Source organism: Morus notabilis, unplaced genomic scaffold (assembly GCF_000414095.1).
Source record: "Morus notabilis unplaced genomic scaffold, ASM41409v2 Scaffold1023, whole genome shotgun sequence".
Classification (NCBI taxonomy): Eukaryota; Viridiplantae; Streptophyta; class Magnoliopsida; order Rosales; family Moraceae; genus Morus; species Morus notabilis.
In genome coordinates, this window is record NW_010365731.1 from 219,041 (window position 1) to 232,783 (window position 13,743).

The window sequence follows — 13,743 nt, forward strand, 5'->3', positions numbered from 1 at the left end:
GAAGATAAATAATACGTTTTCCTTCTTTTTTTCCCCCCAAGAAAATACAACAATACATTCCTACTTGGACTAGAATTATATGTCATCATTATCATAAATCGCATAAAAAAGTAATTTAGAGTTCGATTCTTACTCAACTTCTAACACTTATAAAAACTTGGTACTCTTTCTTCTTTTATTTAAAGGCCTTAATCAGCTCATTCACTTCATACAATTCACATCTCGTTTTCAGGAAAAAAGAAAAAAAAAATTAGCCCTTCAAGTCTTTATAGCTTCCTTTCGCTTTCATTAATACTTCCGCTGTTGAAACAACGTGAAATTTTTCAGTAACCTATCGGTACGTATATTCATCCTAATTCGTTTTTGAATGTCAGAAATAAAATTGTTTCTTTACCCCTTTTACTTCTCTTCACAAGATACAGTGTTGTCGTTTTAATATTATATTTCCATGCTTTATATGATCGAAGATGCAAAACCCTATTCCCATGAACCAGTTTCTGTTTGACTACAAGATAAAATATACGCTTTCTTCAAATGACCTTAATACAATCAACTTTTATACATACTAACAAAACAAAACTTGGAAATATATTTATATATATATAGATATGGTTTTAATATTATATATACACGTAGTTGGTCTTTCAGCTTTTATTTGCACACTTGAAGATGGAGAACTCAACTTGGAAAAAGCGATGTGCATGGCTTCTTGGGTTGTTGGTGATGGGTTTAACGTTGTTTCTGTTGATTTCTGGTCGTTCAGAATCAGAAACAAGACCAGTCAGGTTCTTCTTGCTCAACTTTTGCTTCTCCCCTTTTGTCCCTCTGATCTTCTTAATTAGTCTTAAATACAATATATAGTTTATGTTTCCGTTTATGAGACATTAATAAATATATATAATTATTAGCTTATGTTTTTTATTTTCTAATAAATGTGTAATCAATATTCTTTACGTTTGATATACATCTTAAATTGTTACTCGTTCCATATATATTTGATTGCAGAAGAGTTCTAAGGGATATTAGGGGCCGGGAATTAGTATCCACCCCCAAGATCAGTGTACAAACTCAGAAGCATGGACAAAAGGTATAATTGATTTATTTATTTTTTTTTTTTCAGTGGTCAGTTGCAAAACGTTAAGTACTACTAGGGATAATATTGTTTCAGTAATAATATAAACTATTTGAGTGTTAATTTATTCACTTAGTCCATTTATCTATATTTTACGTTGTTAATGGTTGCAAATCTTATATTTTTCATGTTATTCAAATTAAATAAAAAAAATTTGTTAAAAATTTGTATATATTTAAATAAAAAATAATAAATCAAATCAATTCGAGTCAATTTCGTGTCAATGGTATCTTCGTATAGTCACCGCTAAATAAACCTATCCATATAATAATAATAATAAATAAATACTATAATATAACACAATAACAATAACAACAACGACAACGACAATAAATTGATGCTAAACATCAATAAATTAACTCTCCTTTTATGGTGTAAATCTTATTATTATTATTATTTTCTTTCCGCTACAGAATTGTGTGTATGTTCTCATTAACATATGTACACTAGCTAGGTATAGTGAGGTAGATTAATTCTTTGGCTAATATCAATAAATGATATTTCAGGTGGTGATCTTGGACAATGGCCTTGTTGAACTTAGTTTTTCGAATCCCGGCGGTGATGTTATTGGAATTAAGTACAATGGCATTACTAACTTGCTTGAGATTCATAACAAAAAAAGTAACAGAGGGTATGTGTCGTATTCTCATCCCTTTTCTTAAAGATTTCTTTTGAATTTATATATCGTATAATGAAAATATTTTACACTTTTCTTCATATATCCATATATTTAACTTCTTTTGATGATTTTTCATTATACATTAATTTTTATACGTTATAGGTACTGGGACATAGAATGGGGTGATGACATAACGAGCAATATTGCTGACCATTATGATAGGTAAAATTTTAAATTTTCATAGGCAATAGCGAAAGGGTACTTTATTTATTTTTAGGCTAAAGTTTTGTTCCTTTTATTCAATTTTTTTTCAAAAATTTAAAATGGTTTTTATCCAATTGAACTTATTTGCAGATTAGAAGGAACAAAGTTTGAGATTATAAACGAAGATGAGAACCAAATAGAAATTTCATTCACTAAAAGATGGAATGATTCCTCCCATTCATTTCCTATTAATGTGGACAAAAGGTATCATTCAAGTCTCGATCTTTTCCTGATCAATATATAACTTCAAATCAATATGTAAAGTATTTATCAAAAAATAAATCATTACAATTAAATTAAATTCTCATACACAAGTCTTATATTGCAGATATATAATGTTGCGTGACTATCCGGGGTTTTATACATATGCAATATTAGAGCACCCTAAAGAAGCCCCAGCAGCGCAGATTAGTGTGGTTCGGGATGTTTTCAAGCTTCAACAAAACAAGTATAGTAAAATTTCTTACGATATAAATTTAGTACAAAAACAAATTTTAAAACTTTCTCTTTCTAAAAAACCTCTAAATGGGCCTGTTAAATATCAGTTGAAATGAAATTTTTAATCAATGGCCAGATTTCAATACATGGCAATATCGGACGACATACAAAGAACAATGCCATCAGCAAGTGATCGTACGTCTGGTGAGAAACTTGCTTATCCAGAAGCTGTTCTCTTGACCAAGCCTTCCAAACTTGAATTTAAAGGAGAGGTAATGTATTTTTTTTCCCAGTTTAATCACTTATTTTTTCTAGTAATTATCCTTTTAAGCTTGTTAAATTTACAAATTTCTTTTCTGAATTTATTCGAGTATATTTGAGCCTACAATTTCTAAGGAGACGTTTGGTTAATGAATTAGAATCATGTGATTAGAACTATTTTTGATTTACGTATATTTTTTGTGAGAAAAAATACTGTAACAAATAACGAACCATGATTTGAATCAGGAAATAGATCCCCAGACCAAACAACCTCTAAGTCTTTTCGTAATATCATTGTAGGTCGATGACAAATATCAATACTCAATTGATCACAAAGACATTAAAGTCCATGGTTGGATTAGTTCAAACCCAGCAGTGGGATTCTGGATGATCACACCAAGTCATGAGTTTCTTACAACTGGGCCCATGAAGCAAGAGCTTACCTCCCATGTCGGCCCAACATCCCTTTGTGTAAGATCCCAAATTCTTAATTGCCTTTTACCATTTACTTTTTTTTTTTCCTATTAAGTAATTACATGCAACATTTCATACTTTGAGTTAAAATTTAGTAAAATTTTTAAAATATTATAAATATAACAAAAGCCATATAGTAATTATTATAATGATATTATATTTTGTACTATATAATGATATAGTCATTATTTTAATGACATAAAAATAATTACTATTCTGTTTAAGTATGTTGTTGAATGTTTGAGCCAAAAAAAGGTATATTAATCGAATATATATTTTAGTAATTCTGAATCAAAAAACATTTTCATACAGGTATTTATGAGTTGTCACTACGTTGGAAAGGACCTTATCATGAAATTTGATAAAGGAGAGACATGGAAAAAAGTTTTTGGTCCCATTCCAATTTATCTTAATTCGGTATCAAACGATGAAGATAACCGCAATTCACTCTGGGAAAATGCGAAAAAACAGGTATATTTCAAGCTTTATCCTTACATATATAGGACTTGATAAATATACATAATATAAATTCACATATTTTGTGTATCTTTTAGGCACAAGATGAGGTTGCAAAATGGCCATACAATTTCATTCATTCCAAAGATTTTCCAACCTCTGATCAACGTGGCACTCTTAACGGTCAATTACTAATCCGCGACAGGTATGCGTATTATTAGGTCCCGTTTGGTTGGAAGATTCGTTCTCTGATTCGAATCATAGTTCATGAATCGCTACAGTATTTTCTCTCACAAAAAACACACGTAAATCGAAAATAATTCTAATATCATGGTTCTAATCCACGAACCAAACGAGCTCTTAATCTGTGAGTAAACGAAATTATACTTTAGTGTAAAAGTGACTAGAAAATGTTTTTCGTTCAGATACATCAATGAGGGTCTTTTTGAGGCTAGCTCTGCATACGTGGGTTTAGCTGCACCAGGAGAAGCAGGATCATGGCAAAGGGAAAGCAAGGTAGTTTTAAAACTCTTTAATTGATTAGTGAATAGTTTGATCGCTAATTGATTTATTTTTTTTAACTGAATTTGTTAAATTATTTATCTCTATTTGCTTTGTGAAGTTCGATAATTAATCCTTTATTTATTTATTTTTTACTTTATTTACATTGAATTTGTTAAAAATATAATAAATCAAGTCAACTCATGTTATTTTGATGTTTATTGTGTTAACTATTACATAAGCTCGAGTCAAGTTGTCGTATTATAAACCGAATTATTGCTTCATTTTGACGCGATTTGGTATTTTCCTTTACCGTCTTATGTTTCAGGGATACCAGTTTTGGGTTAAAGCCGATGAAAGTGGAAATTTCTCAATAAAAAATGTCAGACCCGGCAACTACAGTCTATATGCTTTTGTACCTGGCGTTATTGGAGATTATGTGCATGAAAAAATAGTTAGCATTGAACCAGGTACCAAGATCTCCTTCAAGCTTTATCCAACAACATATCACTTAATTTAATTGCATGTTGATCGTTGGCTTTCAAAATGCAGGAGCTAGAATTGAGTTAGATAGTCTTGTTTATGAACCACCCAGAAATGGTCCTACTTTGTGGGAGATTGGCATCCCCGACCGCACTGCTGCCGAGTACTATGTGCCGGACGCATTGCCGACACTCGCGAACCGGTTCTACTTGAATAAGCCAAACCACAAGTAAGTTCACCTCTAACAGAGGTTAATTTTGAGTATAAAGAAATAGTTATACATGCCAACTGTTTTAAGGATTTATTAATTAGGGCAATTTGCTCCTAATTAATTGAGTAGAATTTCAATTAGGTCAATATAACTTTCAACTGTTTTTTCAACAGGTTCAGACAATACGGCTTATGGGATCGTTATACTGATTTATATCCTAATAATGATCTCGTCTATACTGTTGGAGTCAGTGATTTCCGGCACGATTGGTTCTTTGCTCATGTCAACCGGTACTCAGTTGTTTTCACTTAGTTTCGACTTATTTAGTATTTTAGTGAACGTTTGGTTTACGGATTCAGAATCATGATTCAGAATCATTCTCAGTTTACGTGTTTTTTTTTTATAGATAAAACACTGTAGCGAGTCACGAATCATTATTCGAACTATGACACAAATCTTAATACCAAACATGGCAATTTCTGGCATCTTAATTTGATATCTTTTTCTTTTGTTTTTTTTTTTTTTTTTTTTTCTTATATGATTTTAGGAACACGGGAAATGGAACATACCAAGAAACCACATGGCAGGTCAAATTCAATCTTCAAAACGTGATGTGGGATGAAAACTACACGCTCCGACTAGCAATAGCCTCAGCCCAAGCAACTAATTTGCAGGTATATACAAAATTCTTTTCAGTGGTTTTTATCCTTTCTTTCATGACATGAAGAAATAGGGTATTAATATATCACCTATTCTAAATAACAATAACTTTGAAAAAGTGTAACAACAATGCCTTACCACTAAAGTCATATTATCATCAAACCTTTTTTAAATCATTTTGACATAAAATAAATATCATATATTACACTCTTAGATCCCGTTTGTTTTATATACTCAAACTCAAGTTATTATTTTTCTCTAAAAAAAGAATAAATTAAATTTTAAACGTTAGAATCAAGAATCATAATTTGAGTATACGTTATAAACGGGCCCCTAATATCTCTACCCGCCTGTTATATGCATCAGTTTTGCTTATGGGCTTTAATTATTTCTTTTTTTTTTTTTGGTCATGAAATTAAAGGTTCGGTTCAACTACCCGCCATCATACCCTCCAATGTTCTCAACACATCGAATAGGCAGAGACAACTCGATCGCAAGGCATGGAATTCATGGACTATATTGGCTTTACAGTGTCAATATTCCAGGCTTCTGGCTTTTGGAAGGAAACAACACTCTCTATCTTACACAAGCCAGAAGTCAAGGTCCTTTTGGAGGTCTAATGTATGACTACATTAGATTTGAAGCGCCTCCCGTGACTTTTATAGCCTAAATAGATTTCGTCTCTTTTTTTTCTTCTTGTTGGAGTTTTGATCTTTTTTATTCATTTATTCATCCCGTTCATGTATATGGGATTGGAGAACATTGAACAAGTGATTTATTCTTTATATGGCGATTAATTTTTTTCATTTTTCTCTTTATTTTAGTTATGGGATTTATTTCGATTGATCATATGTAAATAAGCTACCAGTTTTTTGGTTTAACGTAATCATATTGAAGATATATACACTTATATGCGAATGTGTGTTCCCTCTGCTTCTCTTGTGAAATATGCACTTGAACTAGAAATATTTTGGAAAATATATATACTAGAAATATGTATATATTGAAGTCAAGGAATCCAAATATTTTGATTAGAACTACGTGGCCATAGAAGTAATTAACGTTCTAAAATCTTCAATATAATATGAACACCAAATTAAATTTTCTACCAATTTTTGCAAATATAACTAAATCATCTATTTATGGATACGTTGCCTGTATTGAATAAAGATGACGCATATATATGACATTTCCTTAACTTGCTCATATTTTGTGTTACTAACTAATTAGAGCTGTGACTTAAACTATTCAATTTTATACTTATTTTAAATGATCCAGATTTGCAAAATAGGTTTTTTAAAACTCAAAATGATTAAACATATGCAATAACTTGTAATTTTCTCATGAAAAATGAGATGACCAAAGCTAATAAAGTGAATAAAAACTCTTTTGCGCTTGTGTCTTCTAAATTCTTTTGCGCTTTAACTCTGTCCCTCTGTCTCTCTTTTTTGTTTTTTTTTCGTGAAACAAGATGTAATCATCATCCATAACGTCATCAAAATGTTGCAGAGAAATAACACAATAACACAACATAAGAGCATAGGGATATTTGAAAATCTCCAATATCTGCGAAGTAAAAAAGTCAACAATTTCACCATCTTTTAACACAAAATACAACAAAATTTGATTAAGAAAAAAGGAAAAGAAAAGAAAAGCTCAGGTGTTCACGGATTAGAATCCGTGCATTAGATGTCAATCTGTGCATAAGGTTTCATTATGGGCTGGGCTTTAAGTTGGAATATGGGCTATTAAAATTAACTATATATCTCTTTAAGATGACTTTTTGGGGTTATTGATAGGATTCTTGTGAGGAAAAACTCACGAATCATTTTTTTGTGTGCGACTCTTTTATGGTCATAAGAAGTTTAAGAATATTAAGAGAAGATTGAACGATGTTTGTCTACTCGCACTCTGATCATGAAAACGAGAATCGTAAAGAAGATCGGTTGTTGACTCTTTTGTTACTGTTTAGAATGTTTTAGGGCTTGTTCTTTTGATGTTTTTGAGTTAGGTAATTTGAGTGTAGATTTTGAGTTGAGTTTGAGTTATAACTTAAGTTGAAGTTGTAACTTGAGTTTGTGTTTGGTTGTGTACATTTGAGTTATGGTTTGAGATAAGAATCTTTTTTGAGTTTGTGTTTGAGTAAGTCAAAACTTAAATTTATTTTTAGATAGTATTTTAATAAAAACTCAATGCTGATGAAAAATTTTAATAGGGTATATGGGTCTAGTTTTATTCGTCTTTTCGTTGTCAACGCATAGAAAATACTCATCTCAATCAGAATTAAAACGAAAAAGTTATAGTATTTTTAAGAATAGAAAAAATACTGCTCATTAACTTAAGTTCGAGTTTCTGAACTCGAGTTGAAGGGGAAACTTGAACTCGAGTTTTAGTTCTAAACTCGAGTTCAAACTCGAGTTCAAACTTAAAAGAACATGAACTCAAATAAAGTTGTAACTCGAGTTACCTTTTTTTTGAATTTTTCACTCAAAAACTACCTCACCGAACAAGCCCTTAATCTGTCAGACGTGTTGTTTTCATAATCTCTAAAAATGTGATTAGATCTTTGATATTTATTTTATATAGCATCATGAATATGGTCTTAATGGACTTTGACATTAATTAACAATTTTTAAAATTTTGCTGCGCACTCGACGTAGTTTTTCCAACACCATCTGCATCCGTAATTTGATGATCCAACCACAAGCCTAACAACCAGATTGCATCGCGAAGAGGCGCATCACTTGCTGATTTTTGAGCTCGCCACACCTTTGTTGAATCGTGCCACCGCAGCTTGCAATACGGCTCGCTTGTTAGTGCCATCAATGTTAAGGGCCCACTCAGCATGTTTTCGCTTAAGAACCCCTTCACCGGATCAACTTGTGACCCGGTTCTCTAGATCGCATTTTTGCTACTCAAGACCTCCTCCACGAGATCTACTCCCAACCCACCTCGTAGATGGCACCACCACCACTTGAGACCCACTATTTAGATTGTGTTGCCGGCGCTTGCTATCCCACCCTAATCTTCACCCACCTCAGAAGATTGCATCAGCCCCCCCCTCACGTCACCGCTACTATCACTGAGACCCAATATCCCTCGTCACCTCGAAAGGGAGAAAGATAAAGAGAACTTAGAAGGAGATATTTCTATTTTTATCTGAGAAATATTTTAGAGCCCTAATTGAGCAGACTATGGAGAAAAATTAGAAAAAAAAAGTAAAACTCTAAAGTCTTGAATTTTTAATTCCAAAACAGACTTTTAACCTCGGTCAAAGTTTGATCAGTAAAAAATTTTCTTTCCGCATTGTTGAAACAAAAATTGACGTGAGTGTAATGCATTTTAATACTAGTTAAAGGAAAACAAACTTAAAAAGTGTGAAAATGCACTTTGAACATTAGGTTTTGTGTAATGACCAATACTGTATTTAGTATGATATTGTCCAATTTGAGTTTATTCTCGCACAGTTTTACTTTTTAACTTTACACTAAAAGGCTTTATACCATATGGAGATGGTGTCTTTACTCATAAACTATCCTTACAACCTTCCAGACAATGTAAGATTAATTACACAACTTATCTTGTGTTGACCCTTTTGTTTCAAAAGATTGATGATGCGACATTTCGACTTACCAATGTGAAACACACTGGTCAAACGTGCTGAAAAACATGGTTTTACCAATGTTTAGTAGGATTTGAGCAGTGAACTTTCTCGAAGATATGACATAACCTACCATTAATATTTCCACCAATACAGATCGTTTGCTCATTATAATATGTGGGCTTGTATTCAATTTTGAGGAGAACGCCTTGTGCAAATGAGCTCTCGCTATCACCGGCCTACCACCGCGGAAATAGTTGCGTCATTGACTGAAGATGAGTTAACAAGCGGAAGTATATCTTCATTTTCCTGAGTAACTTCATTTCTAGTTGAGAAAGCAGGCTTTTTTGGTATTGCCATAGAAACGTTTTCATTTCTTAGCATCGAAGAAACTTCCAACATTGATGGCCTCTCGTTTGCGTTTTCCTGCACACACAAGAGAGCTATTTGCATGCATTTCAACAACTTGCATGAGGAGAGTGCGTCGTCAAGTGAATCGTCCATAAAATCCCTCCCTTTGCCTTCTTTCCACATTTCAAAGGCCTGAAATAGTTAAAGTTGTATTTATAATTAGAAGTTGAATATTTTCCACATCACTAAATAGATTAGGTTTAAGTCAAAAGATAAAATTAAAGGAAAACCTTGAGTAAATACAACTTACATATTCTAGGAGGCTTAAATCTTCATTTGAACCATAGAAACAACTATTTATCTTGCCACTTATGATCTGAAGAAGGAGAACTCCAAAACTATAAACATCTGATTTGGTGGAATATAAGCCTTGCTTAGCATATTCAGGAGGAATGTAGCCGCTGCAATTCATCGTTGAACACATTAATTGTATTACAAATTTAACGAAAGGGCTAGCTAGCTTTTTGCTAAAGCTATTCTAATTGGTATAAAGCATACAACTTACTATGTTCCTACAATCCGGCTTGTGTTTGCTTCAAGTACGCCTTTTGTGAAAATTCTGGCCATACCAAAATCTGATATCTTAGGTTTCATATCGTCATCAAGTAATATGTTGCTAGCTTTCAAATCTCGATGTATGATTGTCAATCTCGAGTATTCTTGGAGATAAAGAAGTCCTTGAGTTACACCTTCAATGATGTCCACTCGTTTTTTCCAATCCAAAAGAAACCTTCTAATAGGATCTACACAGATTTAGATAGGTAATGAACAATTAGTTCTATATTTTTTAAAGTAGAGAGAAAACTGCACCAAATATTCATGGCTATAGGCTTAGATAATCCGTGTTGGCTTCCTTAATTATAAATTTCCAGAAACAACTAATGTTTTCACATGTTTTACTACTAATCTTGCTTTACTTTAGACATAACTTAGATCATTTACTATATTCGAAAATCAGGGAAAAATTACAGACCAAAGAGGTACAAGTCCAAGCTTTTGTTTGGCATGTATTCATAGATCAGCATTTGCTCAGCTCTTTCAATGCAGCATCCCAAGACCCTGACAAGATTAACGTGTTGAAGTTTGGATGTAAGTACAACCTCATTCTTGAATTCCTCGAAGCCTTGTGTAGAAGAAGCTGACAGCTTTTTCACAGCTATTTCCTGTCCATCTGGCAATTTACCCTAGCAAACAGACCGCCAATTTTCATTAGAATTGGGATTGGAATTTTATTATGATTCAACTGAAGAAGAGCAAGCCTATTTACTTTTAATTGTCGACTCACTTCTTTCAAACTGTTTCTCGTTATTAAGAAAGGGTAACAAACATAAAATACGAGCTTGTTTTATAGCAATAGTAACTAATCGTTATTGTTTTAAGGTCAATCTATTCACCCGTCTAGATAATATCTTTTCTATTGTTCACCAATAAATTGTCTAATTAAAATTACCATACATATATGTTTGTGATTGTTCATTTTGAAAGAAAAATACCTTAAATATCCGGTGTTGAGAAGAAATACCAAGTCCAAATCAGATGTTTAACATGGTATTTCAAATAAACAACAGAAATATTTAAATATTTTTGCTTTTCAGAGTAATCAATAGATGCTAAATTACCTTGTATACAGGGCCATATCCACCTTCTCCAAGCTTATTATTAAATGAAAATTGATCTGTAGCTTCTTCAATGTTGGCAAGGCTAAAGACTCGCAGATCAGGAGCATTTTTATTAAAGTCTCCTGCACCTGCTTTAAACTTTATTGATGCTTTTGAGCTATGCCCTTCCCAATACAAAGGTTATGAAAGCAAAATACGTTAGAAATACAAAAAGATGAATGTTCTAAAGAGTGAGAAAAAATACATCTATTTATCTAAGAATATACCTTTTGACTTGAGCTTTGTCTTCTTGAAATAATACAACAGGGCAACTACAAGTACAAGGAAAATAGCTGCTGCTGTTGTTGCCAAAGTGATTACCAACAATTTTTCCCTATGTCTTTTCTTGCTTCCACCTTTTTGAGCTATGAAGATCATAATCAATTTAATCATTAAAGTAAGAAAAAGTTGTCCTCCCACAATAGTCTGCAGGAGCTGAGGCTTTCTATATTCAGTGGGTTAGGGAAAAACAAACAAACTTCATTCTCTAAAGAGGGAGAAAAATAAACTGAATTAAGAAAATAACAAAAAAAAATATAACAAATATTTACGTAGTTCAGTAAAACGATCTATGTTCGCTAAAGAGGGAGAAAAATTCACTAACTTCAAAATCACACTCAACAATCTTTATCAATCTCTATGATCTCTACCCAAAAGCCTTCATTCTCTTTACCTTTTTCTCTTCTCACGGTTTTTTTTTCTTAATTATTTTTCTCAAATGTGAGTACTCTTTCTCTTTACTTTTCTCTAACCAAAACTTCACAAAAGACATATTTATAGACTCTTATTGGGCTATAACATAACCCGATACCAAAGACACAAAATAATAAACTAAGCCCTAAATAATAATTTGTCATATAGCATACAGTTTCCACCTTAACTCAAATCCTCTCAACTTATGTCAAGTTCAAACTTAGGTATTCTATCTTGACACCCTTTATCGCACCCCTTAAAGGTGGGGTGATGATGATACAGACTCAATAAGAATAAACATGTGTCAAGTTCAAACTCTCATCAAACTTGACACAAGAAACTGACTTCTTTTTCTATAATGCTTTAACTTCATCGCTTTATGTCTTCTACATCTGTCCTTCACCTCTTCTACTGTTATAAACATATTGTTGCACTCTTGTACTCATGCAACTTCTTTCACAATAAAAGAAGGCTTTTTAAGGCGTGGCTCAACCCTAATAGTTCCACCTACAATGGTCGTCTCAATCAGCTTGTACGGATTTTTCACTTTTTCACTCTTCATGGTTATTAAATCACCTATCTTGACTTGCATAAGCCATCTTTCACCTAATACTCACAACACATGTCTATAGCCCAAAAGAATAAACTTCTTTTTAGGTGAGGAATATCCCTAACATTTGTCATTGTCCTCATAACACCATCAAACATCTTCACCTTCACAATACCTATCTCATTAGATGAAGCATTAGATTCATTGGCCATCAATAAATTACCAACATCATAGGACTTAAAAGAATCAATTCACTCTTTATATGGGCACATATGAAATAAACATCCAAAATCTAAAATTCAAGTATTAGAAATATTTTTGTCAATAATAATAGAATAAACATCATCTTCACTTTCATACATAGTACTGGCAATATTTGCATAATATGAAGTCTCTTAAGGTTCTTGCTTTCCTTTTTCTTTAAGATGCATGCTTCTTATGTTCTTCACAATTTCTCCTAATATGCCCCATTATATGACAATAGTGACACTCAATCTCCTTATATGAACGGGTTTGAGAATGCCCATCTCTCCTAACACAAAATAATAACTTAAACCCAAAATCTTAATGTGTCATATACTCAAAACAGTGAAAGTCTATTTTAAATAGGCAATTTGTTTAATATTTTTGGTTTGTTAACATGTTGATTGGATCAACGGAAATTTCATTAATGTTTTTTTGTTGAGTTCAGATTTCCTACTTCTTTTATCACCGTACATGTGATAAAATAGGTTCTAGAAAACCAACAAAGGAGTCACTACGAATCCCCAGCAAGCCAGATCAACCCATCAAATACCCCATTTTGCAAGTCATCGCACAGCTTTTGGCATGAAGTTAATGAGAGAATATCCTCATTATAATCCAATAATGGGTAAAGGCAACTAAATCATTCAGAAAATAAAGGAAATCACACTACAACAAAAAGGGTTATTAGCGAAGACATTTATCGTTGTTAAAATCACAGTATTAGCGATGACATGTCGTTGCTAAAAAGAAAACAAAATTTTTGAACGACTTGTCGTCGCATTCACTATTTACGATGACATTTCGTTGCACAAAATTTTACTATTTGCGACGACATATCGTCGCTAAAATTAGACATATTATTCACGACGACATATCGTCGCTAATAGCCATTGGCGCCAAAACCAATATGCCGCCAACAATTGTGGCACCAGTTTGTCAATTATTTGCAACGACATGTCGTCACAAATATTGATTTTACAACTGATGGTGATGTGGCAAAAAAGAGACGAAAATTTTATTTTTTACGATGACATATTGAAAAGTCGTCGCAAAAAATGGTTCTAGAAAATTCTTTTCAGAACGAC

General features: G+C 32.5%; 2 protein-coding genes across 2 annotated transcripts; one reads left to right on the forward strand and one right to left on the reverse strand.

The window, feature by feature from the left end:
* The first annotated feature begins 695 nt into the window (after positions 1–695).
* LOC21392579 (probable rhamnogalacturonate lyase B) lies at positions 696–6,169 on the forward strand. Its single transcript, XM_010108494.2, has 15 exons — positions 696–785; positions 1,639–1,763; positions 1,914–1,973; positions 2,106–2,219; positions 2,344–2,463; positions 2,590–2,725; positions 3,015–3,185; positions 3,501–3,659; positions 3,743–3,849; positions 4,070–4,160; positions 4,474–4,615; positions 4,698–4,857; positions 5,013–5,129; positions 5,387–5,513; positions 5,921–6,169. Exons 1-15 carry the CDS (start codon positions 696–698, stop codon positions 6,167–6,169), a joined length of 1,968 nt encoding a protein of 655 aa, XP_010106796.2.
* A 3,162-nt stretch (positions 6,170–9,331) lies between these two features.
* LOC21392580 (G-type lectin S-receptor-like serine/threonine-protein kinase At1g11330) lies at positions 9,332–12,624 on the reverse strand. The gene is made up of 7 exons (XM_024172490.1): positions 12,480–12,624; positions 11,397–11,534; positions 11,131–11,294; positions 10,485–10,695; positions 10,017–10,254; positions 9,762–9,912; positions 9,332–9,643 (listed from the first exon to the last, which is right to left on the reverse strand). The coding sequence occupies exons 1-7, from the start codon at positions 12,622–12,624 to the stop codon at positions 9,332–9,334; spliced, it is 1,359 nt and encodes a 452-aa protein (XP_024028258.1).
* Positions 12,625–13,743: the final 1,119 nt, after the last annotated feature.

Bases quoted from the DNA above. Each gene is read 5' to 3' on its own strand.
- LOC21392579 (XM_010108494.2), top strand. From the start codon at position 696: ATGTGCATGGCTTCTTGGGTTGTTGGTGATGGGTTTAACGTTGTTTCT. The intron at 3,850-4,069 runs GTATGCGTATTA...TTTTTCGTTCAG, and splicing joins CAATTACTAATCCGCGACAG to ATACATCAATGAGGGTCTTT. The intron at 5,514-5,920 runs GTATATACAAAA...ATGAAATTAAAG, and splicing joins CCCAAGCAACTAATTTGCAG to GTTCGGTTCAACTACCCGCC.
- LOC21392580 (XM_024172490.1), bottom strand. From the start codon at position 12,624: ATGGCCAATGAATCTAATGCTTCATCTAATGAGATAGGTATTGTGAAG. The intron at 11,295-11,396 runs GTATATTCTTAG...TGTATTGGGAAG, and splicing joins GACAAAGCTCAAGTCAAAAG to GGCATAGCTCAAAAGCATCA. The intron at 10,696-11,130 runs GTAATTTAGCAT...TCTGTTTGCTAG, and splicing joins GATATGGCCCTGTATACAAG to GGTAAATTGCCAGATGGACA.